The sequence below is a fragment of the Squalius cephalus genome (assembly GCF_949319135.1).
Source record: "Squalius cephalus genome assembly, chromosome: 11".
NCBI classification, from domain to species: Eukaryota; Metazoa; Chordata; class Actinopteri; order Cypriniformes; family Leuciscidae; genus Squalius; species Squalius cephalus.
This window is the reverse complement of record NC_137132.1, coordinates 3,528,954-3,543,129: the sequence shown is the minus strand read 5'-3', so window position 1 is coordinate 3,543,129 and position 14,176 is coordinate 3,528,954. Positions and strand designations below refer to the sequence as shown.

Sequence of the window (14,176 nt, the reverse complement as noted above, 5' to 3'; positions counted from 1 at the left end):
AGTGTGTGTTAGACATCAGGAGTGATGAGATCAGACGAACGCTGTGAGTGTGTGTTAGACATCAGGAGTGAAGAGATCAGCCGAACGCTGTGAGTGTGTGTTAGACATCAGGAGTGATGAGATCAGACGAACGCTGTGAGTGTGTGTTAGACATCAGGAGTGATGAGATCAGACGAACGCTGTGAGTGTGTGTTAGACATCAGGAGTGATGAGATCAGACGAACGCTGTGAGTGTGTGTTAGACATCAGGAGTGATGAGATCAGCCGAACGCTGTGAGTGTGTGTTAGACATCAGGAGTGATGAGATCAGACGAACGCTGTGAGTGTGTGTTAGACATCAGGAGTGATGAGATCAGACGAACGCTGTGAGTGTGTGTTAGACATCAGGAGTGATGAGATCAGACGAACGCTGTGAGTGTGTGTTAGACATCAGGAGTGATGAGATCAGACGAACGCTGTGAGTGTGTGTTAGACATCAGGAGTGATGAGATCAGCCGAACGCTGTGAGTGTGTGTTAGACATCAGGAGTGATGAGATCAGACGAACGCTGTGAGTGTGTGTTAGACATCAGGAGTGATGAGATCAGACGAACGCTGTGAGTGTGTGTTAGACATCAGGAGTGATGAGATCAGACGAACGCTGTGAGTGTGTGTTAGACATCAGGAGTGATGAGATCAGCCGAACGCTGTGAGTGTGTGTTAGACATCAGGAGTGATGAGAGAACATTGAGATTGATACGTTCTTCCTCTTCAAACCAAACTTGTGTCTCCAGTCGACAGTTTAAACCCCGTCTGACTCGAGCTCTTCCCATAATGCTCACGCGTTAGTTCAGTAGACGGAGAGAAGACGGTGTTCAGTGGCTGTTTGAACACATTCGATCACATGAGCGTTTACACTACCAAACATCCGGTCGAATGTGTTTTCGACTTCCTGTGGAAAGTGGACAAGCTTTAAACCTTTTACACCCGTTACACCTGTATTTAGCCTCGTCTACTTGTGATCCAATCGAACAAAACATGTGAGTGTGTGAGTGTGTGAGTGTGTGAGTGTGTGAGTGAGTGAGTGAGTGAGTGAGTGAGTGAGCGAGTGGGTGGGAGGGAGGGAGGGCGTGTGAGTGAGTGTGTGAGTGAGTGTGTGAGTGAGTGTGTGAGTGAGTGTGTGAGTGAGTGTGTGAGTGAGTGTGTGAGTGAGTGTGTGAGTGAGTGTGTGAGTGAGTGTGTGAGTGAGTGTGTGAGTGAGTGAGTGAGTGTGTGAGTGAGTGAGTGAGTGTGTGAGTGAGTGTGTGAGTGAGTGTGTGAGTGAGTGTGTGAGTGAGTGTGTGAGTGAGTGAGTGAGTGTGTGAGTGAGTGTGTGAGTGAGTGAGTGAGTGTGTGAGTGAGTGTGTGAGTGTGTGAGTGAGTGTGTGAGTGAGTGTGTGTGTGAGTGAGTGTGTGAGTGAGTGAGTGAGTGAGTGTGTGAGTGAGTGAGTGAGTGTGTGAGTGAGTGTGTGAGTGAGTGTGTGAGTGAGTGAGTGAGTGAGTGTGTGAGTGAGTGTGTGAGTGAGTGTGTGAGTGAGTGTGTGAGTGAGTGTGTGAGTGAGTGTGTGAGTGAGTGTGTGAGTGAGTGTGTGAGTGAGTGAGTGTGTGAGTGAGTGAGTGTGTGAGTGAGTGAGTGTGTGAGTGAGTGTGTGAGTGAGTGTGTGAGTGAGTGTGTGAGTGAGTGTGTGAGTGAGTGAGTGTGTGAGCGAGTGTGTGAGCGAGTGGGTGGGAGGGAGGGAGGGCGTGTGAGTGAGTGTGTGAGTGAGTGAGCGAGTGAGTGAGTGAGCGAGTGGGTGGGAGGGAGGGAGGGAGGGCGTGTGAGTGAGTGTGTGAGTGTGTGAGTGAGTGAGTGAGTGTGTGAGTGAGTGTGTGAGTGAGTGTGTGAGTGAGTGTGTGAGTGAGTGAGTGTGTGAGTGAGTGTGTGAGTGAGTGTGTGAGTGAGTGTGTGAGTGAGTGTGTGAGTGAGTGTGTGAGTGAGTGTGTGAGTGAGTGTGTGAGTGAGTGTGTGAGTGAGTGTGTGAGTGAGTGTGTGAGTGAGTGAGTGAGTGAGTGAGTGAGTGAGTGAGTGAGTGAGTGAGTGAGTGAGTGAGTGAGTGAGTGAGTGAGTGAGTGAGTGAGTGAGTGAGTGAGTGAGTGAGTGGGTGGGAGGGCGGGTGTGTGAGTGTGTGAGTGTGTGAACGAGTGTGTGAGTGAGTGAGCGAGCGGGTGGGAGGGCGGGCGTGAGTGTGTGAGTGTGAGTGAGCGAGTGAGCGGGCGGGCGTGTGAGTGTGTGAGTGTGTGAGTGTGTGAGTGTGTGAGTGTGTGAGTGTGTGAGTGTGTGAGTGTGTGAGTGTGTGAGTGTGTGAGTGTGTGAGTGTGTGAGTGTGTGAGTGAGCGAGCGGGTGTGAGTGTGTGAGTGTGTGAGTGAGTGTGTGAGTGAGTGAGTGAGTGAGTGAGTGAGTGAGTGAGTGAGTGAGTGAGTGAGTGAGTGAGTGAGTGAGTGAGTGAGTGAGTGAGTGAGTGAGTGAGTGAGTGAGTGTGAGCGAGTGAGCGGGCGGGCGTGTGAGCGTGTGAGCGTGTGAGCGTGTGAGTGTGTGAGTGTGTGAGTGTGTGAGTGTGTGAGTGAGCGGGTGTGAGTGAGTGAGCGAGCGAGCGGGTTGGAGGGCGGGCGTGTGTGTGAGTGTGTGAGTGTGTGAGTGAGTGTGTGAGCGAGCGGGTGGGAGGGCGGGTGTGTGAGTGTGTGAGTGTGTGAACGAGTGTGTGTGTGAGTGAGTGAGCGAGCGGGTGGGAGGGCGGGCGTGTGTGTGAGTGTGTGAGTGTGAGTGAGCGAGTGAGCGGGCGGGCGTGTGAGTGTGTGAGTGTGTGAGTGAGCGAGCGGGTGTGAGTGTGTGAGTGAGTGAGCGAGCGAGCGGGTTGGAGGGCGGGCGTGTGTGTGAGTGTGTGAGCGAGCGGGTGGGAGGGAGGGAGAGTGAGTGAGTGAGTGAGTGAGTGTGTGAGTGAGTGAGTGAGTGAGTGAGTGTGTGAGTGTGTGAGTGAGCGAGCGAGCGGGTGGGAGGGAGGGTGTGTGAGTGTGTGAGTGAGTGAGTGAGCGAGCGGGTGTGAGTGTGTGAGTGAGTGAGCGAGCGAGCGGGTGGGAGGGCGGGCGTGTGTGTGAGTGTGTGAGTGTGTGAGTGTGTGAGTGTGTGAGTGTGTGAGTGTGTGAGTGTGTGAGTGTGTGAGTGTGTGAGTGTGTGAGTGTGTGAGTGTGTGAGCGAGCGGGTGGGAGGGAGGGAGGGAGGGAGAGTGAGTGTGAGTGAGTGAGTGAGTGAGTGAGTGAGTGAGTGAGTGTGTGAGTGAGTGTGTGAGTGTGTGAGTGAGCGAGCGGGAGGGTGTGTGAGTGTGTGACTGAGTGAGTGAGCGAGCGGGTGGGTGGGAGGGAGGGTGTGTGAGTGAGTGAGTAAGCGAGCGGGTGGGATGGAGGGCGGGCTGGCGAGTGTGTGAGTGTGTGAGTGAGCGAGCGAGCGGGTGGGAGGGAGGGTGTGTGAGTGTGTGAGTGTGTGAGCGAGCGAGTGAGCGAGTGAGTGTGTGAGTGAGTGAGCGTTTCTGTGATGGATTGGTTTAGGCCATAGAAAACATCAGTAACCTGATATAAAGTCAATGGAAGTCTATGCAATGTCCTCAGTAATAAAGTGAAACAAACGTGTGTGTGTGTGTGTGTGTGTGTGTGTGTGTGTAGCCCGGGCGTTGACGGCGGCCGCAGTGACTCCCTGCAGCAGGAAATGGCTCAGATGAGAATCAGACATCAGGAGGAGCTGACGGAGCTGCACAAGAAACGAGGAGAGGTGAATGATGGGATGTTACGACAGCACTTACACTGACGTTTACATGCCAACGACCACATCTACATATTCAGCAGCGCCACTCTTCCAAGCCATTAGACTAGTTTTACAGTCCTTGACGTGTGACTCATAATGAGAGTGTTGTAGCATCTCTAGAGATTTCTGCTGTTTATGTGAATGAGTTCTAACCTTCCCTTTCATTAAATCAGTTAAAAACTCAGATTCAGTGATTTGAATGGACATTATTCATATATGTAATTGTTTTAGTAAATGTTGCTGTTTATTATAGGTGTATAAATGAAAATGCTTCAAATCATTGTATTTTTTGTGTTTATTTTATTTTAACATGGCAATAAAAATATATTTTCATGTGTGTGTTTTTGCAGTTGGCTCAGAACGTGATTGAACTAAACAACCAGATCCAGCAGAAAGACAAAGAGATCCAGAGTAATGAAGCCAAGTGAGTTTATTATCTGCGCACGTCATGGATCAGCAGGATAATGTGTTATATCTAATCAAGTCAAATTTATTTTCATAATACACATTGTTTTTAAAGTTGCTTTACAGAATATCATGATGTTAATATTGATATCACTTATAACTAGATGTACCGCATGGCGGTACAAAATATGACCGCCGCTCAGACCTGCACTGGCTTTCCACAAAAATAAATGACGTGGAGCAATTTGGCTGTATTGCGTGTTTATGTATATACCTAAAAAAAGTAGTAGTATGTGCATGTCTGTCTGTGTGTGTGTGTATGTGTGTGTGTTTGTGTATGTGTGTGTCTGTGTGTGTGTGTGTATGTATGCGTGCGTACATGTGTGTGCGCGTGTGTGTTTGTGTGTGTGTGTCTGTGCATGTGGATTTGTATGTGTGTGTATGGGTGTGTGTCTGTGCGTGTGGATGTCAGTGTGTGTGCATGCTTGCGTTTGTTTGTATTCCTGCATGTGTGTGTGTGACAGTTAGGGTTGCCAACTTCAGAAAAGGAAAATGCGGGACAATCGTGGTTATTTATAGGAAAATGAGGGACACTCAAAATATTTGTACTGTATCACACAGTGTACGTCATTTCAGTGTCTGCAGTTAAGTTTGTGTTTAAAAGGTTATCAGACATAAACACATTTGTATTGCTTAACCTATTTATGTATTTAATTCTAAAAATAATTTTAATGTCATACATGAAAAAAGTCACATTACAAACAAACCATAGTTCAAAATAACAGCATGTATCTAAAATAGAAAGCTTTTTTAACATTATACACTAGGCTTACAGTTCAAAAGTTTGGGGTTAGTAAGATTATTTTTTGGGAAAAAAAATAAAGAAAGTAATTGCCTACTTTTATTCAGCAAGGATGCATTACATTAATCAAAAGTGACAGTTAAGGTAATGTTACAAAAGCTTTCTATGTACTTTCTAAAAGCTTTAAAACATTAATAATAATCAGAAATGTTTTTTGAGCATATTATTCCCTCAGGTAGATTACATGTTTTCTTGCGTGGCTGGATGTTAGACTCATGAACAATAATCACGTTGTTTGCATTCGCCAAAATTGATTAGCCGAAATCAAAACGTGGACAGTGAAAGGAAATTACCGTTAGCGTGAGACGAGTCCGGCCCCCGGGGACCAAACGAAATTTTTCCGTAAAAGTCTAGTGGGGCTACATGCCCACCAAATTTCATGTTCCCCAGTGTTTCGGTGTCCCTGGTATCGTTGACAAAAAATTCACGGGGGCCCCAGCGTGGGGGGGGAAGTGGCCCCCGGGGACCAAACGAAATTTTTCCGTAAAAGTCTAGTAGACCAACATACCATCAAAAATTCTTCATCCTCGGTGCCACACTTCAGGTAGTTATTTAGGAAAAACTGCATTTTTTGGGTTTGGGGGGGCCCAGCGCGGGGGGGGAGTGGCCCCCGGGGACCAAACGAAATTTTTCCTTAGAAGTCTAGTGGGGCTACATGCCCACCAAATTTCATGTTCCCCGGTGCTTCGGTGTCCCTGGTATCGTTGACGAAAAATTTACTGGGGCCCCAGCGCGGGGGGGGGGGGAGTGGCCCCCGGGGACCAAACGAAATTTTTCCGTAAAAGTCTAGTAGACCAACATACCATAAAAATTTCTTCATCCTCGGTGCCACGGTTCAGGTAGTTATTTAGGAAAAACTGCATTTTTTGGGGTTTGGGGGGGCCCAGCGCGGGGGGGGAGTGGCCCCCGGGGACCAAACGAAATTTTTCCGTAGAAGTCTAGTGGGGCTACATGCCCACCAAATTTCATGTTCCCCGGTGCTTCGGTGTCCCTGGTATCGTTGACGAAAAATTTACGGGGGCCCCAGCGCACGGGGGGGAAGTGGCCCCCGGGGACCAAACGAAATTTTTCCGTAAAAGTCTAGTAGACCAACATACCATAAAAATTTCTTCATCCTCGGTGCCACGGTTCAGGTAGTTATTTAGGAAAAACTGCATTTTTTTGGGTTTGGGGGGGCCCAGCGCGGGGGGGGGAGTGGCCCCCGGGGACCAAACGAAATTTTTCCTTAGAAGTCTAGTAGGGCTACATGCCCACCAAATTTCATGTTCCCCGGTGCTTCGGTGTCCCTGGTATCGTTGACGAAAAATGTACGGGGGCCCCAGCGCGGGGGGGGAGTGGCCTCCAGGGACCAAACGAAATTTTTCCGTAAAAGTCTAGTAGACCAACATACCATAAAAATGTCTTCATCCTCGGTGCCACGGTTCAGGTAGTTATTTAGGAAAAACTGCATTTTTTTGGGTTTGGGGGGGCCCAGCGCAGGGGGGGAGTGGCCCCCGGGGACCAAACGAAATTTTTCCGTAGAAGTCTAGTGGGGCTACATGCCCACCAAATTTCATGTTCCCTGGTGTTTCGGTGTCCCTGGTATCGTTGACGAAAAATTTACGGGGGCCCCAGCGCGGGGGGGGGAAGTGGCCCCCGGGGACCAAACGAAATTTTTCCGTAAAAGTCTAGTAGACCAACATACCATAAAAATTTCTTCATCCTCGGTGCCACGGTTCAGGTAGTTATTTAGGAAAAACCGCATTTTTTTGGGTTTGGGGGGGCCCAGCGCAGGGGGGGAGTGGCCCCCGGGGACCAAACGAAATTTTTCCTTAGAAGTCTAGTGGGGCTACATGCCCACCAAATTTCATGTTCCCCGGTGCTTCGGTGTCCCTGGTATCGTTGACGAAAAATTCAGTAAGGTGACGGGAAAAAAAAAAAAAAAAAACTTTGACAATCCCTATATGACCGCTTTCGCTAGCTACGCTAGCGGCGGTCATAATTAGTGCTGGGCAACGATTAATCGCAATCAAAATAAAAGTTTGTGTTTACATAATATATGTGTGTACTGTATATATATAATTTTTTTTGTATATATAAATACACACACATGCATGTATATATTTAAGAAAAATGTGTTACATGCATATGTGTGTATTTATATATATATATATATATATACAACATAATTATACAGAGTACACACACATATATTATGTAAACACAAACCTTTATTTTGGATGCGCTTAATTGTTGCCCAGCACTAATTATAATGTAACAAGATAAAGAAAAAGTGGTTACAGTGTAATTATATATTTAAGTACTGAGTAATATTGATTAACTACATGTACTTACTATAGGGTTAGGGTAGGGTTAGGGTTTGGTTGAGGGTTAGCATGTAATTATGCATCATTTACTCTCATTACTATGGTAATTACATGTAACAAATGTAACAAAGACACTGTAAAATAAAATGTTACCGAAAAAGTAAAGTTTTACAAGACGAGTTATGGATTCACATGTCGAATCCTTTGTGAAAATGTCTCAGATCGCCATTACAATCACATTTTGAGATTACAAAAACAGTCTCATAGCTGAGATTTGCTATATATAGTATATATTTTTTTATATGATATATTTCCGTGTGTTTTTCCAGGATGTTGGAGTATCAGCAGCAGATCTCGCATCTGGAAGGGGAGTGTCGTGACCTCCGAAACACTCTGGCTGATTTGGAACGAGCCAATCAGACGCTGCGAGACGAGTACGATGCCCTGCAGATCACGTTCAGCGCTCTGGAGGAGAAACTACGGAAAACCACGGAGGACAATCAGGAGCTGGTGACGCGCTGGATGGCGGAGAAAGCCCAGGAGGCCAACAGACTCAACGCTGAGAACGAGAAGGACACCAGGTCAGAAACACTTATACTGGAGTTTTAAAGTGGCCCATTTCAGAGATCATCTTTCATGTAGTGTGTAATAGAGCTGTTTGTGAATCTGATCTGCAGTTTCAAAGGTCAAAGTGCAGATTAATTGAGTATTTGTCTCTCAAAAGAATGAAGTGATTCTGAACTGAAACGAGTCGTCCGTAATTCAGTCTCACTTCCTGCTGAAGATACGTAGGTTTTAACTAATTTGCATAATGCCAGTCTGTGGTCTTGATTGGCTGAACAGCGTCTCTTAGCTCCGCCCTCAAACACTGTAGTGTATCTGAGACTGGGAGAGTTTGGTTTGTGTTGTTCATGTGTTTTCTGCTGACAAAGCAAATCCACTTTGATGAGATTGATACGGTAAAACCCACGCCATCGCCACTGTTCGTATCACTGTGTGTCAAGAGCTGAGATTCAGATATGATCATGAGCGTTTGCTTTCTGACCAATCAGAGCAGAGCAGCTCTCAGAGAGGCGGGGCTTAGAGAGACTGAATCTTCAAACGAAGCGTTTCAGACGCTGAGAGAAAAGAGCTGATGCTGAAATGGATATTATGAGAAAATTAAAGTGTTTTATACTCTAGGAGAGTCCAAAACAAAACTAGGAGCCTTTAAAATAGTATAATTGGGAAAACGCTGGCATTAATAAGATTTAATTCTCCTGAAATGAAGAAAACACACTTTCTCCACTGCAAATGCAAATATCATCAGCTCAGTGCAACAAAAGAAAGAGACTTAATTATGTGTGCAATAATATGAGATATATATGAACTTTTCTTGCTGAGAAAGAGCTGAGATTTAGATATGATAATGAGCGTTTGCTTTTCCAACCAATCACAACAGACTGGGCCATCTGACCAATCAGAGCAGAGCAGCTCTCAGAGAGGCGGGGTTTAGAGAGACTGAATCTTTGAATAAAGCGTTTCAGACACTGTGCTGCAATTTTGATAAAATTAAAGTGTTTTTAGCTTGGATGTAGGGCTGGGCGATAAAACGATAACGATAATTATCGCGATATAATTTTTCTCGATAAAACGATATCAAGAGTTCGATAAATGTTCGATAATGTTTATGCGCCAAAAGCGGAACGAAACTCATTTGAACCGCGCGCCACACGGACCATTAATCCGCTTGGCTCAAAGTCCAAACGGCAGCGCAGCGCGAGCTCACTAGAGCAGATGCGTTTACTCTGATCGGTCTCGGCCGCGAGATCCAGTGAGAAGCGCTTGAGTTCAGCGAAGAACACACACGTCTCCGTGATTTAAACCAGTTTAAAGGCAGATGAAACAGCGCTGACAAACAGGAGAAACACTGTGCGCAACGATACAGTCTTTAACGTCTACAAATTCCCATCATTTACCATGGATTTACTGTAACGTTAGCCTAAACTGCACCATGAAATGTGGGATATACATATTAAATTGTATTATATTATTAATGTAGACAATGTATTAAAGGACTAATGGAATATAATTACAGCATTTAATAATGTTTTTAGGCTACTGTTTTTCATACAAATACCATAGAAACCATAAAGTTACATTTTGCCATGATAGTGAGGTTATCGGCTATGCCTGGTTTCATCTGTGGTTATCATGACCTAAATGCATGATACTGGATGACCAATAGTTAAGTTTAATAAAAAACAGTCAGAATATTACATTTTACCAACAAACAAAAAAAATGAGCACATGCAGAAACTAAGAAATTGTCCAATAAAGATATTTATTTTGTTAAGGAAAAATGACAAATGTTTGAATGTTCTACCTCAGATTTGTGAAATGTTCACCAGTTTGGCAAGTGTTTGTCATGATATGTTCTGACAATAAAGAGTAGTTTAAAACCACAGTTAACGCTCTGGTTTCTACAACTTTTACTTAGGAGCAAAAATATGCCTTTAAACTTGAAAGAAATAAAGATTTGACTTTTATCGTGATAATTATCGATATCGACTGATATAAAAAAAATTATCGTGATATATTTTTTTGGCCATATCGCCCAGCCCTACTTGGATGCATATAAACCTATTTTAGGAGAGGCCAAAACCAAATTAGCAGCTCTAATAGGGGCACTTTACCTTTAAAAATCTTGATGTTGGACTATTTTGTGCCTGTTTTAAAACACACCCTTCGTTTTCTTCAAGCTTTTCCTTAAAATCCTAAAGCTGGGGGGAGTCAATGCTGGCCTGGAGTCGTTAGCGGCCCGTATGTGTGTGATCTGAAGCTCATTCTCAGTCTCACTGATTAACTGATCAGTCGTTAAGGGTCGTTTAAACACAATGAAAAGCTGCGACTGGGCGCCGCCCGTCAGTTTCTGAATGATCGGCTCGTTTCCTGTGACCCTCCACAAGCTCATTATGATTCTCCACCTGATTGGCTGTTTGAAGCTTCTGTAGAGTTTAAGTGTGTGTTTGCTCAGTGTGTGTAACACATGGATGTCGTCGCAGGCGCAGACAGGCCAAGCTTCAGAAGGAGCTGGCGGACGCAGCGAAGGAGCCTCTGCCCATAGACCAGTGAGTGTGTTTCTGTAAGCTCGTCTTCTAGTGAGACGAGAACGTTTGCTTTCATTCAGGCTCTGTCAAGAGGAAACCTGCAACTCTCAGGGATTTATACAACTGTGTAGTGAGAGCACTCTTTGTCAACACACTTTTTATTAAAAGTACAGTGTTATTTTAGTATTATTTATATGCCACACTCTAAAAACTGCTGGGTTGTGTTAACCCAATTTTGGGTCAAATATGGACTAACCCAACGTTGGGTTAAAAAATGCAATTTAAAAATGGACAAATTGCATTTTGGACAAAATCAAAAATGGACAAAAATGCAATTTAAAAATGGACAAATTGCATTGGTTACATTAAAAATGTAAACCAACGGCTGGGTTTGTCCATTTTTAAATTGAATTTTTAACCCAACGTTGGGTTAGTCCATATTTGACTCAACATTGGGTTAACACAACCCAGCATTTTTTAGAGTGCATCATAGTATTTATTCATTTGAGTTAGCTTTTATTTTTATATCTCCAGTTTTAAGGTCTAGTAATTTTGTCATTGGTTTTTTTTTTTTGTTGTTTTTTACTATGTCTGTTTTGTAATTAGTTCTGTAATTTTAGAACTTACATTTATTTTAGTTTGTTGCCAATGAAGCAAGTTTAAGTTTTTATGACTTTTTCCAGTAAAGGACAATATTTTCCTCCTTTTTTAAGGGGTTAGAGTTTATATTTTATGAGGACATATCAGGCTTGTGCACAATTCAGAATTGAATTGAGAATGACTCCTTAATTCCAATTCAATTCTTGAATTTGAATTGAATTTGAATTGATGTCAAAAACAGGATCTAGAATTACCATTCGAATTTGAATTAAAGGAAGCAGAATTGCAATTCAATAAAAATTCAAAGAAATTCATATACATATTTTAAGTGAAGTGTTTAACAATGAAGCTTTACAGTATATGTCAGATATGATAGCATTATAAATGATATTAGTTTGAGCTACTAGGATATGTTTTCCCCGAGCAATGAATGTTAAAAGCAATGTTAAAAACAAAACTAATTAAACAACATTTAGGGGGTAATTTATTTCAAGAATTTGATCAATATCTATTTTAGAACAAAATGTATGCAGGTTTGAGGAGTAAATAGTTACATGAAATTACATTTCTGTTATTAAATTACAAAATTAATGTAACTGTATTTAGTTGTATTACTGAGGTAAAATGTTTAATTCAATTAGTTACTAATCAACTTAAAACGAAATTGCTTTGCATTGATAAAGTTATCCAAATAAAGTAATCCAAACCACATTTATAACTAATAACAGAAAGCAACAACATTTCCAAAGTAACCTTCCTAACACTGAATGCATGCGAGACTCAACACATTCTTTCTGTTGTGTGACTGTGTGGAATTTCTTTGAATTGCCATGAATTTAATTCCACTTCCTGTCATTCCAGTTCAAATTCAATTCTACGTCCTGTGGGGCGGAGTACATTCAATTCAAATTCCAATTCATGAATTGAATGGAGGCCAATTCTGAATTTTGCACAAGCCTGGGACATATTGTTTTTAACCATATAAAATGCAGCGTATTATCCTGTTGTCATATTTTCAAATAAAATGTTGTTGTTGGGAGTCCTATTAAATCATTGAAATCTCATTGGATGCTGGTGTCTGATTGGTCTAGAGATGATGACATCGAAGTTCTCTCAGAGGACGCTGCGAAGGCAACGGGTGAAACGTCACCAAGCAGACAGCCCAGTCGCACACCCAGGTACACACACACTCACACACTCACACACACACACACACACACACACACACACACACACACATTCCACTTCTCATGCTGTCCACAGAATATACTAGCTAAAACTGTGTGTGTGTGTGTTTCCTCCAGTAAACGAGTGTCTCAGCCTCCTCCTCCTCCTCCTCCTCCTGGCGGACTGCTGGATTCCATCACTAATATCTTTGGGTATGTTTTTAGTCTTTGTGTTTTGATATATCTTTCTTCTCTTCTTCACTCTTTACTCATGGTGAATCTTTACTAGAACATCTCCAGGTCATATTCAAGCCCAAAATCTAAAGCAAGACTTGGCATGGAATAAAACCACACTGCGAAACTAAAATATTTCCTGGACATGTGTTTGTAAGAATAAGAGAGTGAGTGAGTGTGTCTGTCTGTGTGTGTGTGTGTGTGTGTGTGTGTGTGTGTGTGTGTCTCATTTAGAGATGAAACGGTCTGAAAATGTTATATCACGATGATTAGAGTGTTATATCACGATGAAAATGATCCCGGTTATCAATATTATCATTGTATTGTTAAAATGTGCTGGAAATGTTCAAAAAGTACTGATACACACACACACTGAAATTATTTCACCAAGTTTTACATCAAAACCCAACAAACAACAGATAAAATTAGCAGCACTTTTGTGTTTGCTTAAGTTTAAAATTGATTGAAGACAAGTGAACATTCAGTAATTAAATAAAAACTAATAAGCAAACTACAAGCAGCAGCACAGATAGACACAACAAGATCCCGGTTTAATAAACAGTGGGCAGAAACTGAATACTCAAATGTAAAATAACCCTGCATAGTAATAATTAAATGCAGAGCAATTCTTGTTAAAGCAACAGAAGTTATTCAGGCGAGAGCAGGGAGTGATTTTCTCTTTGTCTTCTGTTGTTTAATGAACATTAAGGTCATTAATGCATTAACGCATCAGGTTTATTATGCTGCTGTCCCTTTAAGAGCTGCGCTGCTTGAGACGGCTGTTAACCCGCCTAATCCTGGATAGTATTTACCGTACGTCTTCAAATCACGATTATTAAAATATCAATGCTAACTGTAGGGAATTTTATCATGGTTTGTCATCAAACCGGTAACCGTTTCATCCCTATTCTCTGTGAGTGTGTGAGTGTGTGAGTGTGTGAGTGTGTGAGTGTGTGAGTGTGTGAGTGTGTGAGTGTGTGTGTGTCTCATTCTACACTCTCTCTGTGTCTGCAGCTTGTCTGATTCTGTCCAACCTGGTTTCGTCCCGTCTGACTCCAGGTGATGCACAGTGTGGTGTGTGTGTGTGTGTGTGTGTGTATGAGAGTGATTCTCTCGTAAACCCAGAAGCATGCTAAAGGAAATATATTCCTGTGAACGGGATTGTGGGTAACTGCTGTGGTGTTTTTTACGCGTGTAATCTCTCCTTTTGGATATATTTGAGATATACTCTTGTTTGCTCTGTGTGTGTGTGTGTGTGTGAGTGTGAGTTTTGGCTGGGTGGGTGATTTTCAGGTTTATACCACGAGCTGGTAGACATTTGTTTCATTATTAGATGTTGAGAGAATTGATCGGATTCATTGAGTAAATGACCTCAGGAATGATCAGATAATATCAGGTTTAATTGTGCATTTTTCCAGCAATGGTTTGAAAGCTCAATTGAAAAAACTAAGCATCTCATACAATTATTCACACACTATATATATATATATATATATGTATATATGTGTGTGTGTGTGAATAATTGTATATAAAATCACAACTTGCATCAGTTGTATGTGCTGGTTTTTTTTTTTTTTTTTTTTTTAACCAATTAAAACATTAAACATTTCTTTGCTCTATTGAGCTTTCATTGCCATACGACTACTGGAAAAATGCAGAATTAA

The 14,176-nt window shown here is 42.9% G+C and overlaps 1 protein-coding gene across 4 annotated transcripts in view; it reads left to right on the top strand.

The window, feature by feature from the left end:
* atg16l1 (ATG16 autophagy related 16-like 1) overlaps positions 1–14,176 on the top strand; it is a 28,795-nt gene that overhangs the window by 3,285 nt on the left and 11,334 nt on the right. For 2 of the 4 annotated variants that reach the window (XM_079885375.1, XM_079885374.1), the window contains exons 4-10: positions 3,712–3,817; positions 4,201–4,274; positions 7,753–8,004; positions 10,468–10,533; positions 12,204–12,290; positions 12,417–12,491; positions 13,527–13,571. In XM_079885375.1, the coding sequence (XP_079741501.1) occupies positions 3,712–3,817; positions 4,201–4,274; positions 7,753–8,004; positions 10,468–10,533; positions 12,204–12,290; positions 12,417–12,491; positions 13,527–13,571 (705 nt within the window). The remainder of the gene's footprint in view (positions 1–3,711; positions 3,818–4,200; positions 4,275–7,752; positions 8,005–10,467; positions 10,534–12,203; positions 12,291–12,416; positions 12,492–13,526; positions 13,572–14,176) is intronic. The other 2 variants (XM_079885376.1, XM_079885377.1) reach the window with 1 other exon arrangement.